This window comes from Stegodyphus dumicola, chromosome 4 (genome assembly GCF_044657685.1).
Source record: "Stegodyphus dumicola isolate Sdum_Otavi_A_Nest chromosome 4, ASM4465768v1".
NCBI classification, from domain to species: domain Eukaryota; kingdom Metazoa; phylum Arthropoda; class Arachnida; order Araneae; family Eresidae; genus Stegodyphus; species Stegodyphus dumicola.
In genome coordinates, this window is record NC_140771.1 from 234133029 (window position 1) to 234148656 (window position 15628).

The 15628-nt window shown below is 34.0% G+C and overlaps 1 protein-coding gene across 4 annotated transcripts in view; it reads right to left on the bottom strand.

The window, feature by feature from the left end:
- Nucleotides 1-15628, bottom strand: part of LOC118184903 (uncharacterized) — a 145178-nt gene that overhangs the window by 117631 nt on the left and 11919 nt on the right. For 3 of the 4 annotated variants that reach the window (XM_085816076.1, XM_085816078.1, XM_085816077.1), the window contains exons 3-4: nucleotides 1207-1291; nucleotides 635-927 (exon numbers count right to left, since the gene is read on the bottom strand). In XM_085816076.1, the coding sequence (XP_085672202.1) occupies nucleotides 635-927; nucleotides 1207-1291 (378 nt within the window). Of the gene's footprint in view, nucleotides 1-178; nucleotides 211-634; nucleotides 928-1206; nucleotides 1292-15628 lie in introns of those variants that run through there. The other variant, XM_085816079.1, reaches the window with a different exon arrangement.

Below are 15628 nucleotides of genomic sequence, written 5' to 3' on the forward strand. Positions count from 1 at the left end.
TAATTAGAAACTGTTTACAGAAATTTTGGGGATTAATTAAAAAAGACTAGTAAACAGTTAACATGTAGTAAAATTATATCATGTCATAAAAGTATACTATACTACGGATGAGGAAACATACAACTAAAACTGAATATTAAGTAATATATTTGGTAAGCTGTATTGTTATAAGAGATACCTTCATGAAGAACTTTCTAAGGTACATCAACTCGTATCCATGTTACGCATAGAGAAAAACATGAAAATGCCCATGCAGCCAGCCCTTCATCAGGTTTTATACTTTTTAAGAAAGTGCTTGCATATCACATGATAAATGGAAAACTTTCCTGTATTATTCTGTACAGAAATATATAACTGATTGCAGATGCAAAGTCTCTCTTTTTTCCTCAAAAAAAAAAAAAAAAAAAACTATAGATAACACAGCTCAGAATGAATAGCATTTTCACAAATAGGAGAACAAAGACACAAGTTTTTCCTGATATATATGTGCTCTGAACATAAAATTATTAGAAAATAAATAAGAGCACTACAAAATACAAAAGCAATTTATTTGATAATGCAGATGTGCTACAACTCTTAATATTATATTACTTAATGAAAATAGTAATGTTAATTATTATTATTATATCAATACCTTGCTTTCCACAATGCTTTCATCCATTTCACAAGTTTGATAAATTTCATCAACAGCTCGATGCAAATTTTCAAATAGAAATGTCCAATACCTAGCTCTAAGATCTTTTTCAGGATTTCTTCCCGCAGAAGCTGACCGCAACCTACTTTTAGGTCGCGAAAGGACTCCTTTTCTTTTATTGACTGTATGCAAGATCTTAGCATCAGATCCTTTATTTGAATCTAAGGTAAGAGGCTTTGGAGATACAGATTGAGGTCGAGGAGAAGTTGGCGGTTTTTTGGATGTCTTTGGATCTAAATATTAAGAAAAATACAAATATAATAAAATTCATTAATTTTCCTTTTATGTTTATCAAGAGCCATTACATTCATTAAAATAAGAACCATAATAACTTACAAGCAACAATACTTAATTTAATGCAATAAGTAGGGTTGCCAGAATAGTTATAATTTGTTAAACACTCATAACAAAATATTTAACCATATAAATTTTAGAAAAAAGAATTTTTTAAAAATATTTGATTACATGTAGATACTAACTTTGTAAGACAATAAATAAATTAAATACATTACCCTCAACAGATACCTCTGGAATCCAGTTGACAAGGCCCCTAACTTCAACATCTTGGACTGCTTTCTCTTTTTCATCTAACAAAACCTAGTTTCATAGCAAATTAATTTCTAAGTTTTCATTGATAAATAATTCATTATCATGTTTTTATACTGAGAAAATTTAATTTATAATTCAAACTGCAGAAAAATAAAACTTCGTATTTCACAAGTAAAAAAAAAAAAAAAAAAAAAAAAAAAAAAGACATGTGCAAAAACAACATGAAATTCAATTTTGCATTCAAGCATTTTTCAGTACTTTTTGATTATCAGCATCCTACCCAAATTTTAATAACTTCTTCAAATATCCTATGCATTTAACAATTTGGGAATTGCCCATGACGAAAAGTCTGGAATAGAATTTTGGGTACAGAGCAGAATCACCCACCGCTTGACGCGTTTTTAAGAATTGCACATACTCGGTACCCATGTACACATCAACCTATTTTCACTTTAAAAAAAATACTTCTGTCACCAAAAGATATTTATACTTCTGTCACCAAAAGATATTTATGTGGTGACCTAAATATATGCATAACATGTTTGTTTTGGCCAATGCACAATGCTAAGGTTGTGTGAAATGCCATGTTTGTGCAATTCTCTGATGATTTTTAATAAAAACAGATCATTATACACAGGAGCAGAATAACAGTAAAAAACATTACAAAAGAAACCTCAAATAATAATAATAAGCATTTTATTACTGAGTTACTTGCACTTTTAAATTTTACTGATAGACTGCACTTTTATGGAATGCTCAGAGTGCTGTCATTTTGAAAATGGCTCTTGCCTTTCGCACATTAGCTTGGCTAATTGTGAATCTCACAAAGAGACATCCTGTTGTGGAAAAAAAATCCAGTTTCTCTGAGAAAGTGCCAATGAGCTCACATATGCTCTCCGGAGTTGCCAACGAGTTTGCAACTGATTGGTCAGGATAATCAGAAAGTACAAATTATTTATACATATTAAAATCATTTTTGAAACATAACCTTAGTATAGTATTAATTCTGAGTTTAAGACAAATATGAGATAATGAATAGATCTAACAACAACAACGAAAAAAAAATTAATTTTTGATTCATGCTCATTTTATACTTTATTAAAAAGTTTTATTATTATTAACTAAAATAAAACTTCACTTAGGCCCATGGCTTCTTTATACCTATGGCTCCAGATTATTTCAGTGTTATGTGAAGGAGATTGCCTTAAAGTGCATAGCTGAGACATGATTAATGTCATTAATTATATTCTCAGAAATACTTGACACTTTCAGTGTTGTTCTTTAGGAAAGTAGGTACACTGTGAGAAATTTCATTAAGTATGAAGCACATTAAAGTACAAATTTAATATCTTAAGAAAATTTAATATTACAGACATTTTTTAAAAGACTAATCTATAAACATTCCCCTTCAATTAGTAAAGTTATCAGCGAGATACTTTCATCCACCTGACCAAATTAAAAAATGTAACTCACAGAAAAGTGTGTTTAGTGAAGAGTTAATAACTTATCAACATAACATACCACAGCCAGAACATAAGCCTTTTAGAATTAACTTGGTGGAATTAACAATGTTACACCTTACAAATTGGCAATTAAGTTTATCGATTCTGGTGACTAACCATGGTAGTTGCTTTAATAAGAAAGCATATATGCTATTTACATGTCACAGAATTGCATTTTAAAAATATATTCACCAAGTCAAAAAAAAAAAAAAAAAAAAAAAAAAAAGACAGTTCTATAGCTCACGGTTTCAACTCATGTTTTTAGTGTCATAAAAGTGTGACTTAGGATATATATTAGATTTATATACAGCATTATTCTAACATAGTTATTTTGACACAAAATTGGAATTTTTCTTACATAACATAGCGATTTTTTTCCATACTTCCATGCCTTAAATTATCCCAAACTGCCAAGTTTTGTAAAAATCACTCTAGTAGTTTTTAAAACAACAGGTCTCAAAACTTTAGCTCCTCAATGTTAATTGAATTTGGCATATACAGTCAAAAGTCGTTAATCCGGACTCGTCGGGACATTGGACTCTCGGGCGATTTCGGATTATCAATTTTTCCGGATTATAGATTGTAGGGTTTATATTTATTTTAACTAACATTTATTTTAAGTTTAAACTATCTTTCCTGTCAAGCCTTACTTTCCCCTGGAACTGCCAATGCCAGAATATGTAAATTTTAGTAGAACGCGCAAGGATTCAAATTATCAGCGGAAGTAGTATGATTTAAATAGAGAGGAAACGAGTTCGGGGTGATATTCTTACTTAGCGAGCGCGGAGGTAGTTAGCGAGAATTGAAGAACCCCGCGTTGCGGCCTATGTGCTTGGTGGGAAGTAGTGGTAATCGTTCCAGTGAGCTTCAAGTCTGCTGAATTAGCAGCGGTATTGTAAAACGCGGTGAGTTAGTTATTTTAGAGAGCCTCATAGTTAGAATCTTGTCTTTACTTTCTTTTCAGGTTATTATTTTTGTTTGACTGCCGAGTTGGCACTGTCTGTAAGCGTCAAGAGCACGCAATTGTAATTTATTACGTTGAATGAAAAGGGACTTAAACCCTTCACAAGACTCTATCTTTTATACAGTTTCCACAGTCACCCCTTGGTTGCGTGCAAGTTGGAGGCGCGCAACGTTATATTGGCGCCCGAACACTTATCGAACTGAAATGGCCGAAAACTAGATGGAAGCCGCTGGACAACACCAAGAAATGACAACTCAGTTAGAAGGATTTGGATACCTGGTCCAGACTTTGAGAGCATCAATCAAGCCAAACGTCTATTTCGACGGAAAAAATTCGGTGGCGGTATTTCTCGAAGGTCTAGAAAACCACTTTCAGCTCTACCCTGTGCCTGAAAGACAAAAAGTTGCCATCGTCACATCAGCACTAAGAGGACAGGCCGCGCTACGGTGGAAAAATATAGGCAAATTTCTTCTAGGTGAATTTGGAAGCCCGACGTATACATTTGAAAATTTCAAAAAATCGTTAGTAAAGGCCTTCCCCATAGTGAAAGATCGCGCACGGCTGGAAGCCGAACTATATAGTTTCTATCAACGGGATACAGCACAATTGACGGACTTTATTTTACGAAAAATCAAGCTAACGGATATGCTGTATGGAAAAAAACCCGATGCGGAGATAATTGAAATAATATTACCAAGATTGTTACCCGCTGTCCAAGACTACTTTGAAATTAGAAACCCAACCACATTGCAGGAACTTTTCGAATTGGCGGTGAAGTTTCAAAATCGCAGAATAGCGGAAAGAGCGAGAGGGGAAACATATTCTCAAAGTACCTGAAGGAAGGAGGAAACCAGAAATGGAAATCGCTCGTATGGGGGAAAGAACTATCAAGCTAACGCATCGAAACTCGAAGGTCAAGGCCCAAAAAGAAAATTTGAAAATAAACATCCGCGTACCCAGAAGACACAGATTGAAAGGAAAGCTTTAAACGACTAGAGGGGCCTGTGAAAGGGAGGGTCCAGACCCCGGAAGTTTTAAAAAAACCCTCAAATAGACATTTAAATACGGTCATCGTAAAAAACTCACAGCTACCAGTTATACAAGTCCTGGTTGGCGATGTACCAGTAGAAGCCCTCATCGATACAGGAGCAGAAGGAAATATTGTGAGTGAAAATTTCTTCAAAAAGAATTTTTATAGGATACGACTGTTTAAAACCAGAAATACGGAAATTATATCGGCGCAAGGAAAAACATGTCACTGCATCGGGAAATTATCATTAAACTTACAGGTAAAAGAGGAAAATCTCAAAGTATTAATTTTTGTGGTGAAAGACCTACAACACTCTCTTATTTTAGGTATGGACTTTTTAAGTGCCGCGAGGGCCAAATTAAATTTTCAAGATAGTTCCGTGGTGTTGGAGATGGACCAGAGGGTGGTGGAACCTGTGGAGACACCTGAAGTGGACCTTAGCCATCTGAATGACCATGAAAGTAAAGCAATACAGCAAGTGGTGAGTAATTTTTCTCATTTGTTTTCAGAAAAACCAGGAAACTGCCAAATAGTAACTCACAAGATTCAATTAAATGCCGAAAAACCTTGTAGGACTAAACCGTATCGTTATGATAAACAAAAAGACCTAATCATCGAAGAACATATTCAGGAGATGTTAAAGAATAAAATAATAACGCCCATAAATAGTGAGTACGCGTGTCCAGTCGTACTATGTAGGAAAAAGAACGAGTTTCCTCCTTCGGATAAAAGGGCTTGGAGGTTTGCTATTGATTACAGAAAACTAAATAGTATTACTAAATTTCCAGTTTACCCTTTGCCGGTTATAGACGAGATCATTAGACAGATCAAATCGACAAGATATATGTCTACTCTGGACTTAACGTCTGGCTACTATCAAATAGCTATGAGATCCGAAGATATACATAAAACCGCGTTTATAACAAAATCGGGCACTTATGCATTTTTACGCATGCCTTTTGGGTTGTGTGGGGCCCCATCAACATTCCAGAGAGCTATGGACATTGTTCTAAAGCCTGTCCTAGGAAAATCAACTTTAATTTATCTAGATGATATAATTATAACGAGTAGTACGTTGGAACAACACATTAATGACCTCGAACAAGTTTTTAAATTATTAAAAGAGGCCGGTCTTACAATTAACGCCTCAAAATGCAAGTTCGCAACTAAAGAACTTAAATATCTCGGTTATAAAATTTCGCAAAAGGGTATAGAAACGCAAGATTCAAAAATAAAAGCTATTAAGAATTTCCCACCGCCCAACACCGCCAAGAAACTTTCCTCTTTCCTTGGGTTATGTTCTTACTATCGATCTTTCATAAAAGATTTCGCTAATATTGTTGAACCACTCTTAGTAATCAAAAGAAAAAAGAGTAAATTTACGTGGACAGCGGAAGCTAACACAGCTTTTGAAAGATTTAAAGAAGCGCTTATTAATGCCCCTGTTTTAAAATTCCCTGAGGGGGACGAAAACCTGGAAATTGCAGCAGATGCGTCAGACTATGCGGTGGGTGCGGTTCTTATGCAAAATAACCATCCGCTGGCATTTTTTAGTAAAACGTTGAATCAGACACAAAGGAATTATACAGCTACAGAAAGAGAAACATTAGCCGTATTAATGGCTGTACACAAATTTCGAGTTTATTTCGGCAAATCGCCAGTAACAGTCTTTTCGGATCATGCGGCTGTTGGTAGACTTTACTCGGGAAAAAACCTAACGCCCAGGTTAAAAAGATGGGCTTTAAAACTCCAAGAATATAATATCACAATAAAATATAAACCGGGTAAGGAAAACAATGTAGCTGACGCACTTTCTCGTATAAAACTGGACGATGAAGGAAATGAACTTAAATGCGCTGTGTTGACTTCAAAAATTTTAGATTCTAGAGATACGGTTATTACTGAACTGAAAGCTGATCCTGAATTTGGAAACATCTATGCTTATTTGAAAGATCCCGAAAGCTTTGAGCATACAGATATCGATGTGATAAGAAATAGAGCAAAAAACTATGAAATAATAGATAATTTATTATTCTATACGAAAACAACGAACGAAAATCTTGAGTATAAGCCAGTCATCCCAGCCTCGCTTCGATTAAGCATTTTGAGGGAGTTGCACGAAAAAAAAACAGCGGGCCACCTCGGGGTCAGAAAGACTTTAAAAAGGGTACGCGAGGCGGTATATTTCCCGCAATTATACAAAATAGTAACGGCGTATGTCAGGTCCTGCAATCAATGTCAGTTAATAAATGATATTAATTACAGCCCAGCCGGGTACTTAAATAGCATTCGCGCTACATTTCCGAATGAAATTTTAGGCATAGATGTCCTTGGTCCCTTCCCCCAGAGCGAGTTAAATAAAAATCGTTTTCTTTTAGTAATACTAGATCATTTTTCAAAATGGATAGAAATTGTTCCACTTAAACGCGCGTCAGCCAAAACAGTCGCAGATGCATTCTTACACAGATACATTTTAAAATACGGTGCACCGATAAAAGTCATTAGCGATAACGGAAAACAATTCATTAGTCAAATATTTGAAAACATATGCAATGGACTTGGCATACGCCATATCAAAATGGTTCCGTATAGACCACAGGCTAACATAGCAGAAAGAGTTAATAAAAACATTGTAAAAATAATTCTCAGTTACGTGAGCACACATCACAAGCGCTGGGATGGCTACATAAATGAATTAGCTTATGCTTTAAGAACGGCACATCATGATACTACGGGAAAAACTCCAGCAGAATTATTTTTAGGCAGAAAGTTAATTACGGCTTTAGATAAATTATTCTTTGTGCAACAAAGAGAGCAGGAATTTAGACAAAAGGACGTGCAAAAACTAATTGATCAGGCGCTTAAAACTTCGGATACGGCAAGAAATAGACAAAAGTTATATTACGATAGAAAACGCCGTGAAGCAGATTTTAAAGTTGGGGATAAAGTATTGAAACGGAAATTTTCTTTATCAAGTGCCCCAGACAATTTTATGGCAAAGCTAGCTCCAAAGTTTGAAGGCCCCTATGTAATTCAGGAAATCAAAGGAGTAGTCTTATATCTTAAAAACGAGAGAGGGGAAATCTGTAAAGCAAGTCCCGACCAGGTGAAAAAATACTATAATCCCAATGATTTTGAAATCCTTAAAAGTTTCTTGCAGGACTCAAGTCTAAACGAAATAGAAGGGCCAGAGACTGCAACAACTATTCCACCACCCAAGAAACGGAGAACTGAAGAGAGACCTAGCACTTCTACAACCCGGACGTTGTTATCAAAAAGAAAAAAGGATTTTCAAACTCCGGCGTTTAAGAAAAACAAAAATACAGATGAACCGGGTAAAGAAACCGTGGTAAAGACGAAAACACCACCTATAAAAGATGGCAGGAGAAATTACACATCAAGGAGAACGCGCACACGGCCACAGATTCAGGTGCCAGCAAGGCCGCCGTTCCGGAAACTGAAACGCCAACAGGAGGCACAAAAATACGACGAACAGAAGAAATTCAAGAAGGACTCCAGACTGGAGGATGTCAAGACCAGCCGTCCCAGGCAGAAACGCAAAGGACAACAACCAGACGATTACTCCGTCAAGAGGCCAGCATGTAGAGGACGCAAAAGAAAGATCAACGGGGACGACACGCGGAGATCAACAAGGAGAAGATTGACATCCATGACACCTCTAACTTGGGATCAATTTTGTCAAAAACGGATGACGGAGTTTCAAGCATCGAAAACTCAAAGATAAGTTAAAACCTTCTATAAATTTTTTTTTCTCTTTTGTTCCAAAATGTTATGCATAAGTACGAAGTTCTATGTTTTGACGAAAGTCAATATGTCTCGGTTGAGACTTAGTTTTGTTTTACTTTATTTAGCTAAGGCAAAAGTATTATTTTCTTTAAGTGTAAAAGCTAAAAACAAGCATTTTCTGTTGGTCGAAAAACTAATTCTGTTATGTTAAAGCCAAAATTTGGCCGGAGATAAAAATAACTTCGTATTCTTGTATGTACTAATAAGAATTTTAGTTCCAGTGCCGCCAGCTTGGCGAAGAATGAGTAAAGTAAAAATTTATTTTCTCTTATTCATTTTATAGTAAATTGTAAAAAGCATATGTATTAAACTTTTGTAAATGTATGTAAATACTTGCATGTTATGTAAAAGTAGAATTTAGTCTAGAAGCATAAAATTGTAGATGCTAAAAGTGAATGCTTAAAAGCAATGAAGTCAAAATTTAAGTATTAAACTGTAAAGTCATGCTTTAGAGCGAAAGCCTGCATGTTTAAAGATGAATGAGGGGGAAGTTAGAATGAATGTGTTTTGTAGGGTTCTCCACCTACATTTGAATTTTTAAGACTATTAAAGTAGCTCATTGAGTTGTAGAATGTCGAGTAAGGTGTGTCTATTTGGTCGTTGAATTCTAACAAATCATGGTGGTTAGGGGAAGTGTTGTAAGACTAAAACACGAATATTCCCATTTGACACCACACACGGTGGAGAGCCAGGGTAAAGTTAAATTAATGCTTGAAAAATTGAATGAATGTGAAGTAAGCAATAACTAAGAAAAACGAATCGTTTGAAAACAAAAATTTATTGTGTCAAGAAAGTGTAAATTATAATGTATTTAGAAAGATACTGATACTTATTCCTTCCAGATGCTGGAAGGAAAGACCAAGATTGATTGATGAAGTCCATGAAAAGTTGCTGTAAGAAGAAAGTTATAACGAGCAACAGAATTTTAGTATATAATTGTTACATAAGATTTTTTTTGTGTGTAAACGAGGTTCTCGCCAGTTAGTTCAGAATTAGAGAAACTTACAACAGGTCGTTTGTAGGACCTGTTTCCAAGTTTTCCAAATTCTGGCAGCGGCAAATGTAGGGTTTATATTTATTTTAACTAACATTTATTTTAAGTTTAAACTATCTTTCCTGTCAAGCCTTACTTTCCCCTGGAACTGCCAATGCCAGAATATGTAAATTTGAGTAGAACGCGCAAGCATTCAAATTATCAGCGGAAGTAGTATGATTTAAATAGAAGGAAACGAGTTCGGTGAGAGAGTTATTCTTACTTAGCAAGCGTGGAGGTAGAAATCGAGAATTAAAGAACCCCGCGTTGCGGCCTATGTGCTTGGCGGGTAGTAGTTGCAATTGTTCCAGTGAGCTTCAAGTCTGCTGAATTAGCAGCGGTATTGTAAAACGCGGTGAGTTAGTTATTTTAGAGAGCCTCGTAGTTAGAATCTTGTCTTTACTTTCTTTTCAGGTTATTATTTTTGTTTGACTGCCGAGTTGGCACCGTCTGTAAGCGTCAAGAGCACGCAATTGTAATTTATTACGTTGAATAAAAAGGGACTTAAACCCTTCACAAGACTCTATCTTTTATACAGTTTCCACAGTCACCCCTTGGTTGCGTGCAAGTTGGAGGCGCGCAACGTTATAAGATCATCAGTTTAAATCTCGTAAGATGGCATGCAGAAATTCTAGAATTAAAAATATGAAACCATAATTTATGAAATAAAGAACAATTATGATTTAAAGGGTATCAAAATTTACAAAAAAAAAAAAAAAAAAAAAAAAAGCTTAATTTTTATTTGTTTACTTTTTAAACATTTCTTTCAATGTAAGTTGTTTAAGTTGCTTCGTTTTATGTGATACTTTCTCTTTAATTCTATAAACAGACATAATTTCTTGTTCAGTTACAAAGTTCCGCTGTTCAAGTCCCGTAATTGCTGGGCCAAGAATACCGACTTACTTGTCAATCGAAATTTTTTCGTTTTCACTAACACCTCTCTGTCACCTTCTTCATGTCTTTATCCATTTTTTGCAGCAATTTCACTTTTTGTTTGATGGACATAGAAACATACTTTTGTTTTGTAGATCCTTTGGGAGCTCCAGCATCGGAAATTCTATTTGACATAATCGAAAGTTCAAGTTTACTTTTATAAAATTGCTTTTACAGTCTGCAAAAAATAATAAGCCGGATCCGACTCGAAGATTAAGGAACAACGCAATCATCAACATTAACTAAAATAGATAATTAGATAATTTTAGCTTATACCATCCGTTATAAATAAAACGTGCACGCGAAAACGTATTCTGCGCTTGCATACCCGCATATGCACAGTCGTAAAGGTCTTACGCGCATGTGTTTACGGCGCATGCGCAGAAAGCTTTTAGCTTTGAGGTCCGGATTATGGGTGTCCGAATTAACAACTTTTGACTGTATTTATGAATATTACTTTTTTTAAATACACTTAATTCCTTTTTTTTTTTTTTTTTTTTTCAGAATTTGAAATTTAGGTTCAATCCAAATAAAATTCACACAATTCTTACAATTTATATTTAAAATTTGGGTTTTTTTAAATAACTTCTATACAAATTTTTTGAAAAATTTTGAATTATAACCTATAAAAATTTTGTTATCATCTTAAAAAGTAGATGTATTTCTAGGCATACCTACAAAGAAATTGGAGTTTATCAAATTTTCTCAAGATGTATGTGAATTCATAAACTGTTGTGTTTTTAAATTCAGCATATTTGTTTATATGTGATAATGATGCCAAATGGGGCTACACACTTTATTATAATCTTCAGTGAATTGCAACAATTATTTTGAACCTTAAATTTTTAAAAAAACATTTTACAGAAGATCATTTATAGGGAATTTTGGTACTATTCCGCTTTGAGGACTGTAAAAAAATTGCATCGAAAATGCATGCGCAAAAGTGCCAAATCTAGCAAATGCGCCCATTTAACAGTGCGACAAATCTAGCATGCATGCTGATTTCAGATTGCATAAGTTTATATAGTTCTACATTTCTTAAGACGCCATTGAAATACTAGTTTAATTTTTAAATCCTTTTTTGATATCCTATGCATTTAACAATTTGGGAATTTCCCATGACGAAAAGTCTGGAATAGAATTTTGGGTACAGAGCAGAATCACCCACCGCTTGACGCATTTTTAAGAATTGCACATACTCGGTACCCATGTACACATCAACCTATTTTCACTTTAAAAAAAATCCCAGAATTGCACAAAAATGGCACTGCGTACACTTTTGACCTTATCTATGTACACATCAACCTATTTTCACTTAAAAAGTAAATGAAAATTGACAAAAATCCAGTTGTTTTTACCCTTGTAAAAAGCAGCAAACAAATAAGTGGGCGATTCTGCACTTTACTGAGAATTTTTTCAAAGAAAAGGCATTATTTATTATAGAAAATTATGTTTGAACAACCAGCGAGATGAAATTAAGCTTTAGCGATAACTCGGTAGCGAAATAGCGACGCAGGCATCCATTCAGTTATGTTTCGCAATTTTTATATAAATTATAATAATGATCTGAAATAGTTATTTACTCTTATGCTTCCGTTCAGTCATAGTTATCCTTTTTCATATGAATTATAATAATAGAAAAGTATTATATGAAATTAACCTTTCATATAAATTAAAACATCAATCTTAGTTATTTACTATTATACTTCCCTTCTTGCCTTAGGGTTGCCGCAATTATATTTGGCAGCACTGGCATCAACAATAGTTCGGCGATTTTTTACGGCCCTCAAAACCGAATAGTACCGGAATTTCTTTATTTTTATTTTTATTAATAATGCTTAATATATATTTATTAATAAAGCATGAAAAGCTATTTTTTAACTTTAAAAAGGATATTAATCAAAAGTTTAAAGATTTCCTATTTTTCCCCTTTCATACGAGTAAATTTTTACCTTCACCACTTTATCATCTCCTATTTTACTTAATTATATGAAATGAAATTTATTTTGCTGATTCTAAAATTGTGCATCACATACACATTCAATACTTCTGAATACGTCAAAAATAAAGCATACTCTACTACAGAAATGCTTAACAGTGGCAAAATTTACTAGATTTTTATCTTCATTTCTATGTGTCAATAAATAAAAATTATTTTGAAGATGTTTTATGTCCAAAGGTATTTCGTGCCTTTACTGCATAATAAATTTCTTAAAATAACTGTTGCTTGCATTTGAAAATACCCCTATCATCAATAAACCGCTTCTTTCATAACAAAATATATTTTTATGTTAACTTAGGATTTAGAAGAAACACATTTTTAAAAGTCAAACTGCGATTTGTCAAGACCGGATTTTCAATCATTACACAAGGCTTCGGTGAGTTTCTGGTTTTCTTTGTTTAGAAATCACATATAAATTAGGTTGGTTGGTTATTTAAATATGGCAAAGCACTTGGAGACTATCTGCAAAGGGAAAGAATGCCTTCATGGAGGGCTTTTCTACAGAGAGTAGCTTGTATTCATGTTGCACATGGAAATAATCATGAAAACCATGCAGCCAGCTCATATGCCTGAGCTAGTTTCAGGGACAAATTATCAGCAGTCTTTAACCATTCAGCCACTTCTGCAGCTGCTTACATTAAGAACCAAGTTATTAGATTTGCAAAGTATATTATTTTAATTAACCAATTATTAAAGTGTTTACTATAACTTCTCCTTTAGATATTCCTCACTAGAATGCAAATTAGCTTTGTGTGTATTTAATTTATTTGTGTGTAAATTAGCTTTGTGTGTATTATCAGTGTTTTAAATCTTCAGTTGAGAGAGCTTCTGGAATCGCATTTTGTTGTTAGTATTTTTTACCAGCTATATTTAAAAAAATTATTTTGGCTTTAGCATTCATACTAGCCAATGCTTTAAATGTTCACTGATAAAATACATGAGTACATGAGCCAGCTTATTTAACGTGTAATCTTGGACTATGTATTGACATTTCAATTTAATAGTCTATTCTGTTAAATTAAAATGTCTACAAGTTGTGGAAATTTCGTCTGTAGCACAAGTTGCCTTTATGTTCAAACTGAGGGTAAAATAAAAAAGTTATTTATATCTTCTTCTGTATTTTGAGAGCTGTTCAAACACCAAGCAAAATGCCTACCTTAAGCAACTAACTAACCAAACTTCCACCAAATTTTTCAGTAAAGTTAGTGGTGAATTTCTGAAAATCTTCCCTAACACATCACATGACCATAGAACACTTACTCAAATTTTAAAAGATAATTCCATCAAACACTACTTAATTAATGCATGCCACCAAACACCTATTAAGTTTGTTATTCGTGGACTACCTATAGATATGGAAACCTCAGAAATCACTGAAATTCTTACAGAACAAGGCTACACTGTACACAAAGTTGTTCAAATGACTAGAAATCGCACCAGACAACCTATGACACTATTCCAAGTCCAACTACTTCCCACACCCAACATTGACAAAATTTAAGACCTTACACATTTCTCATTATAGTTCAAGTTGAAAAATACAACAGCAAAAATCTCGTACCACAATGCCATAACTGGCAGGAATGGCACTGCTGCTCCGGAAATTGCTTCCTTGCTCTCCACGTTACATGAAATGCACCGGAGAACCCAAAAAAAAAAACTCACTCTGCGCACAAAAAGGATTTATTGAAAACTCACTCTGTGTTAACTGTAATAATTAATATCCAGCCTCTTACTGTGGTTGTATAAAATTCCCCAAACCAAAATCAAATACTCACAAGCTCCTAGAAAACTGTATTTTGAAATAGTCATAAACAAAACACACAACCCACCAAAAGATATACAGTGTTTAGATAACACTAACCAAGATCAACAAACTCTGCCACACACATTAAAAAACACTTCATCTTCCACAAATATTCACTCATTAGGATTTTTAGATTTTTTTAAAGCCATAAAAGAACTCAAATCTATCTTTGGTGTTCAACTTTCAAAATGGACCTACTTAATTAATAAAAATCTCAATCAAATCAGAGCCGCATAAACTGTAATGGAAAAAATGTACATAGTATTCTTAATGTTTGAAGAGCTCAATAATACCAATAATAATCAACTTCACCTAACCATTTATTGATAAACATCTAACCCTTCACTTATTAATACATATATACGTATATATTTACTTTTAACTTTATTAGTTTACACAGCAGGCAAAATAAATTCGGCTACTCTTCAAAATTAGTATGGCAATGAAAAAAGTTTCCTTCCCCTTGCACACTGTGGATCTAATTCTGCCCAATCACCTACTTCCCCCCCTAGCAGCCAATAGCACTCCTGCCTCACCAGCTCCTGTCTTATGACACCTCAACTCTCATTCAGCATCAAGACTTTGCTCATACCACCAGCACGGCACTCAGCTCCTGCTACTCTCACAAAAGTAAATTTTTGTAAGGGTCTTCATCGTCATCAATAATGAACACTTCCAACCTTACAAACTTTTGCCATCTTATCATTCGATTTGCCAAATTGCTTATATTAGGACTCTTCATTCATCTTTCTTAATTCTTCTGTACGACAGATTAAGATTTGAAAAGTGCAAAAAGTATTCTACTGGGATAGGGCTATGCCCAGACATCCAAGATAGACTGAATGATAGTTCACTGACAACAGCTGTTCAAGGTATAGCAAAATCTCTCAGTCTAGTAGCATTTGCAGAATTTTAACTCTCTTTTTCCAGTTATAATAGCAGTCTTACAGATTCTAACTTACTTTTTGATTTGCAAATATTTAAAGTTTTATTATATTAAGATTTATAGTTTTATGCTTAATGCATAGGTTTATGGTTAGATAATGAAAACTGTAATAATAAAGAAGTACCAAATAATTTTGGCATTAGAGAACTAGAAAATGTTTTCTAACAAACAGTGCTGCACAATAGATGCCTTATGAACCTTCTTAAAATTTAAGTTTCCTGTTTCTTACAAATTAATGCAACCACCTTAGTAGAAGGTGCCAGTTTTTTAGAATATGCCAAACTCTGGCAAGCATTCATATAATCATTCTTATGGCAACCATGCTTATAACATTATCAATTAAGCCACATCGCCATTTTTG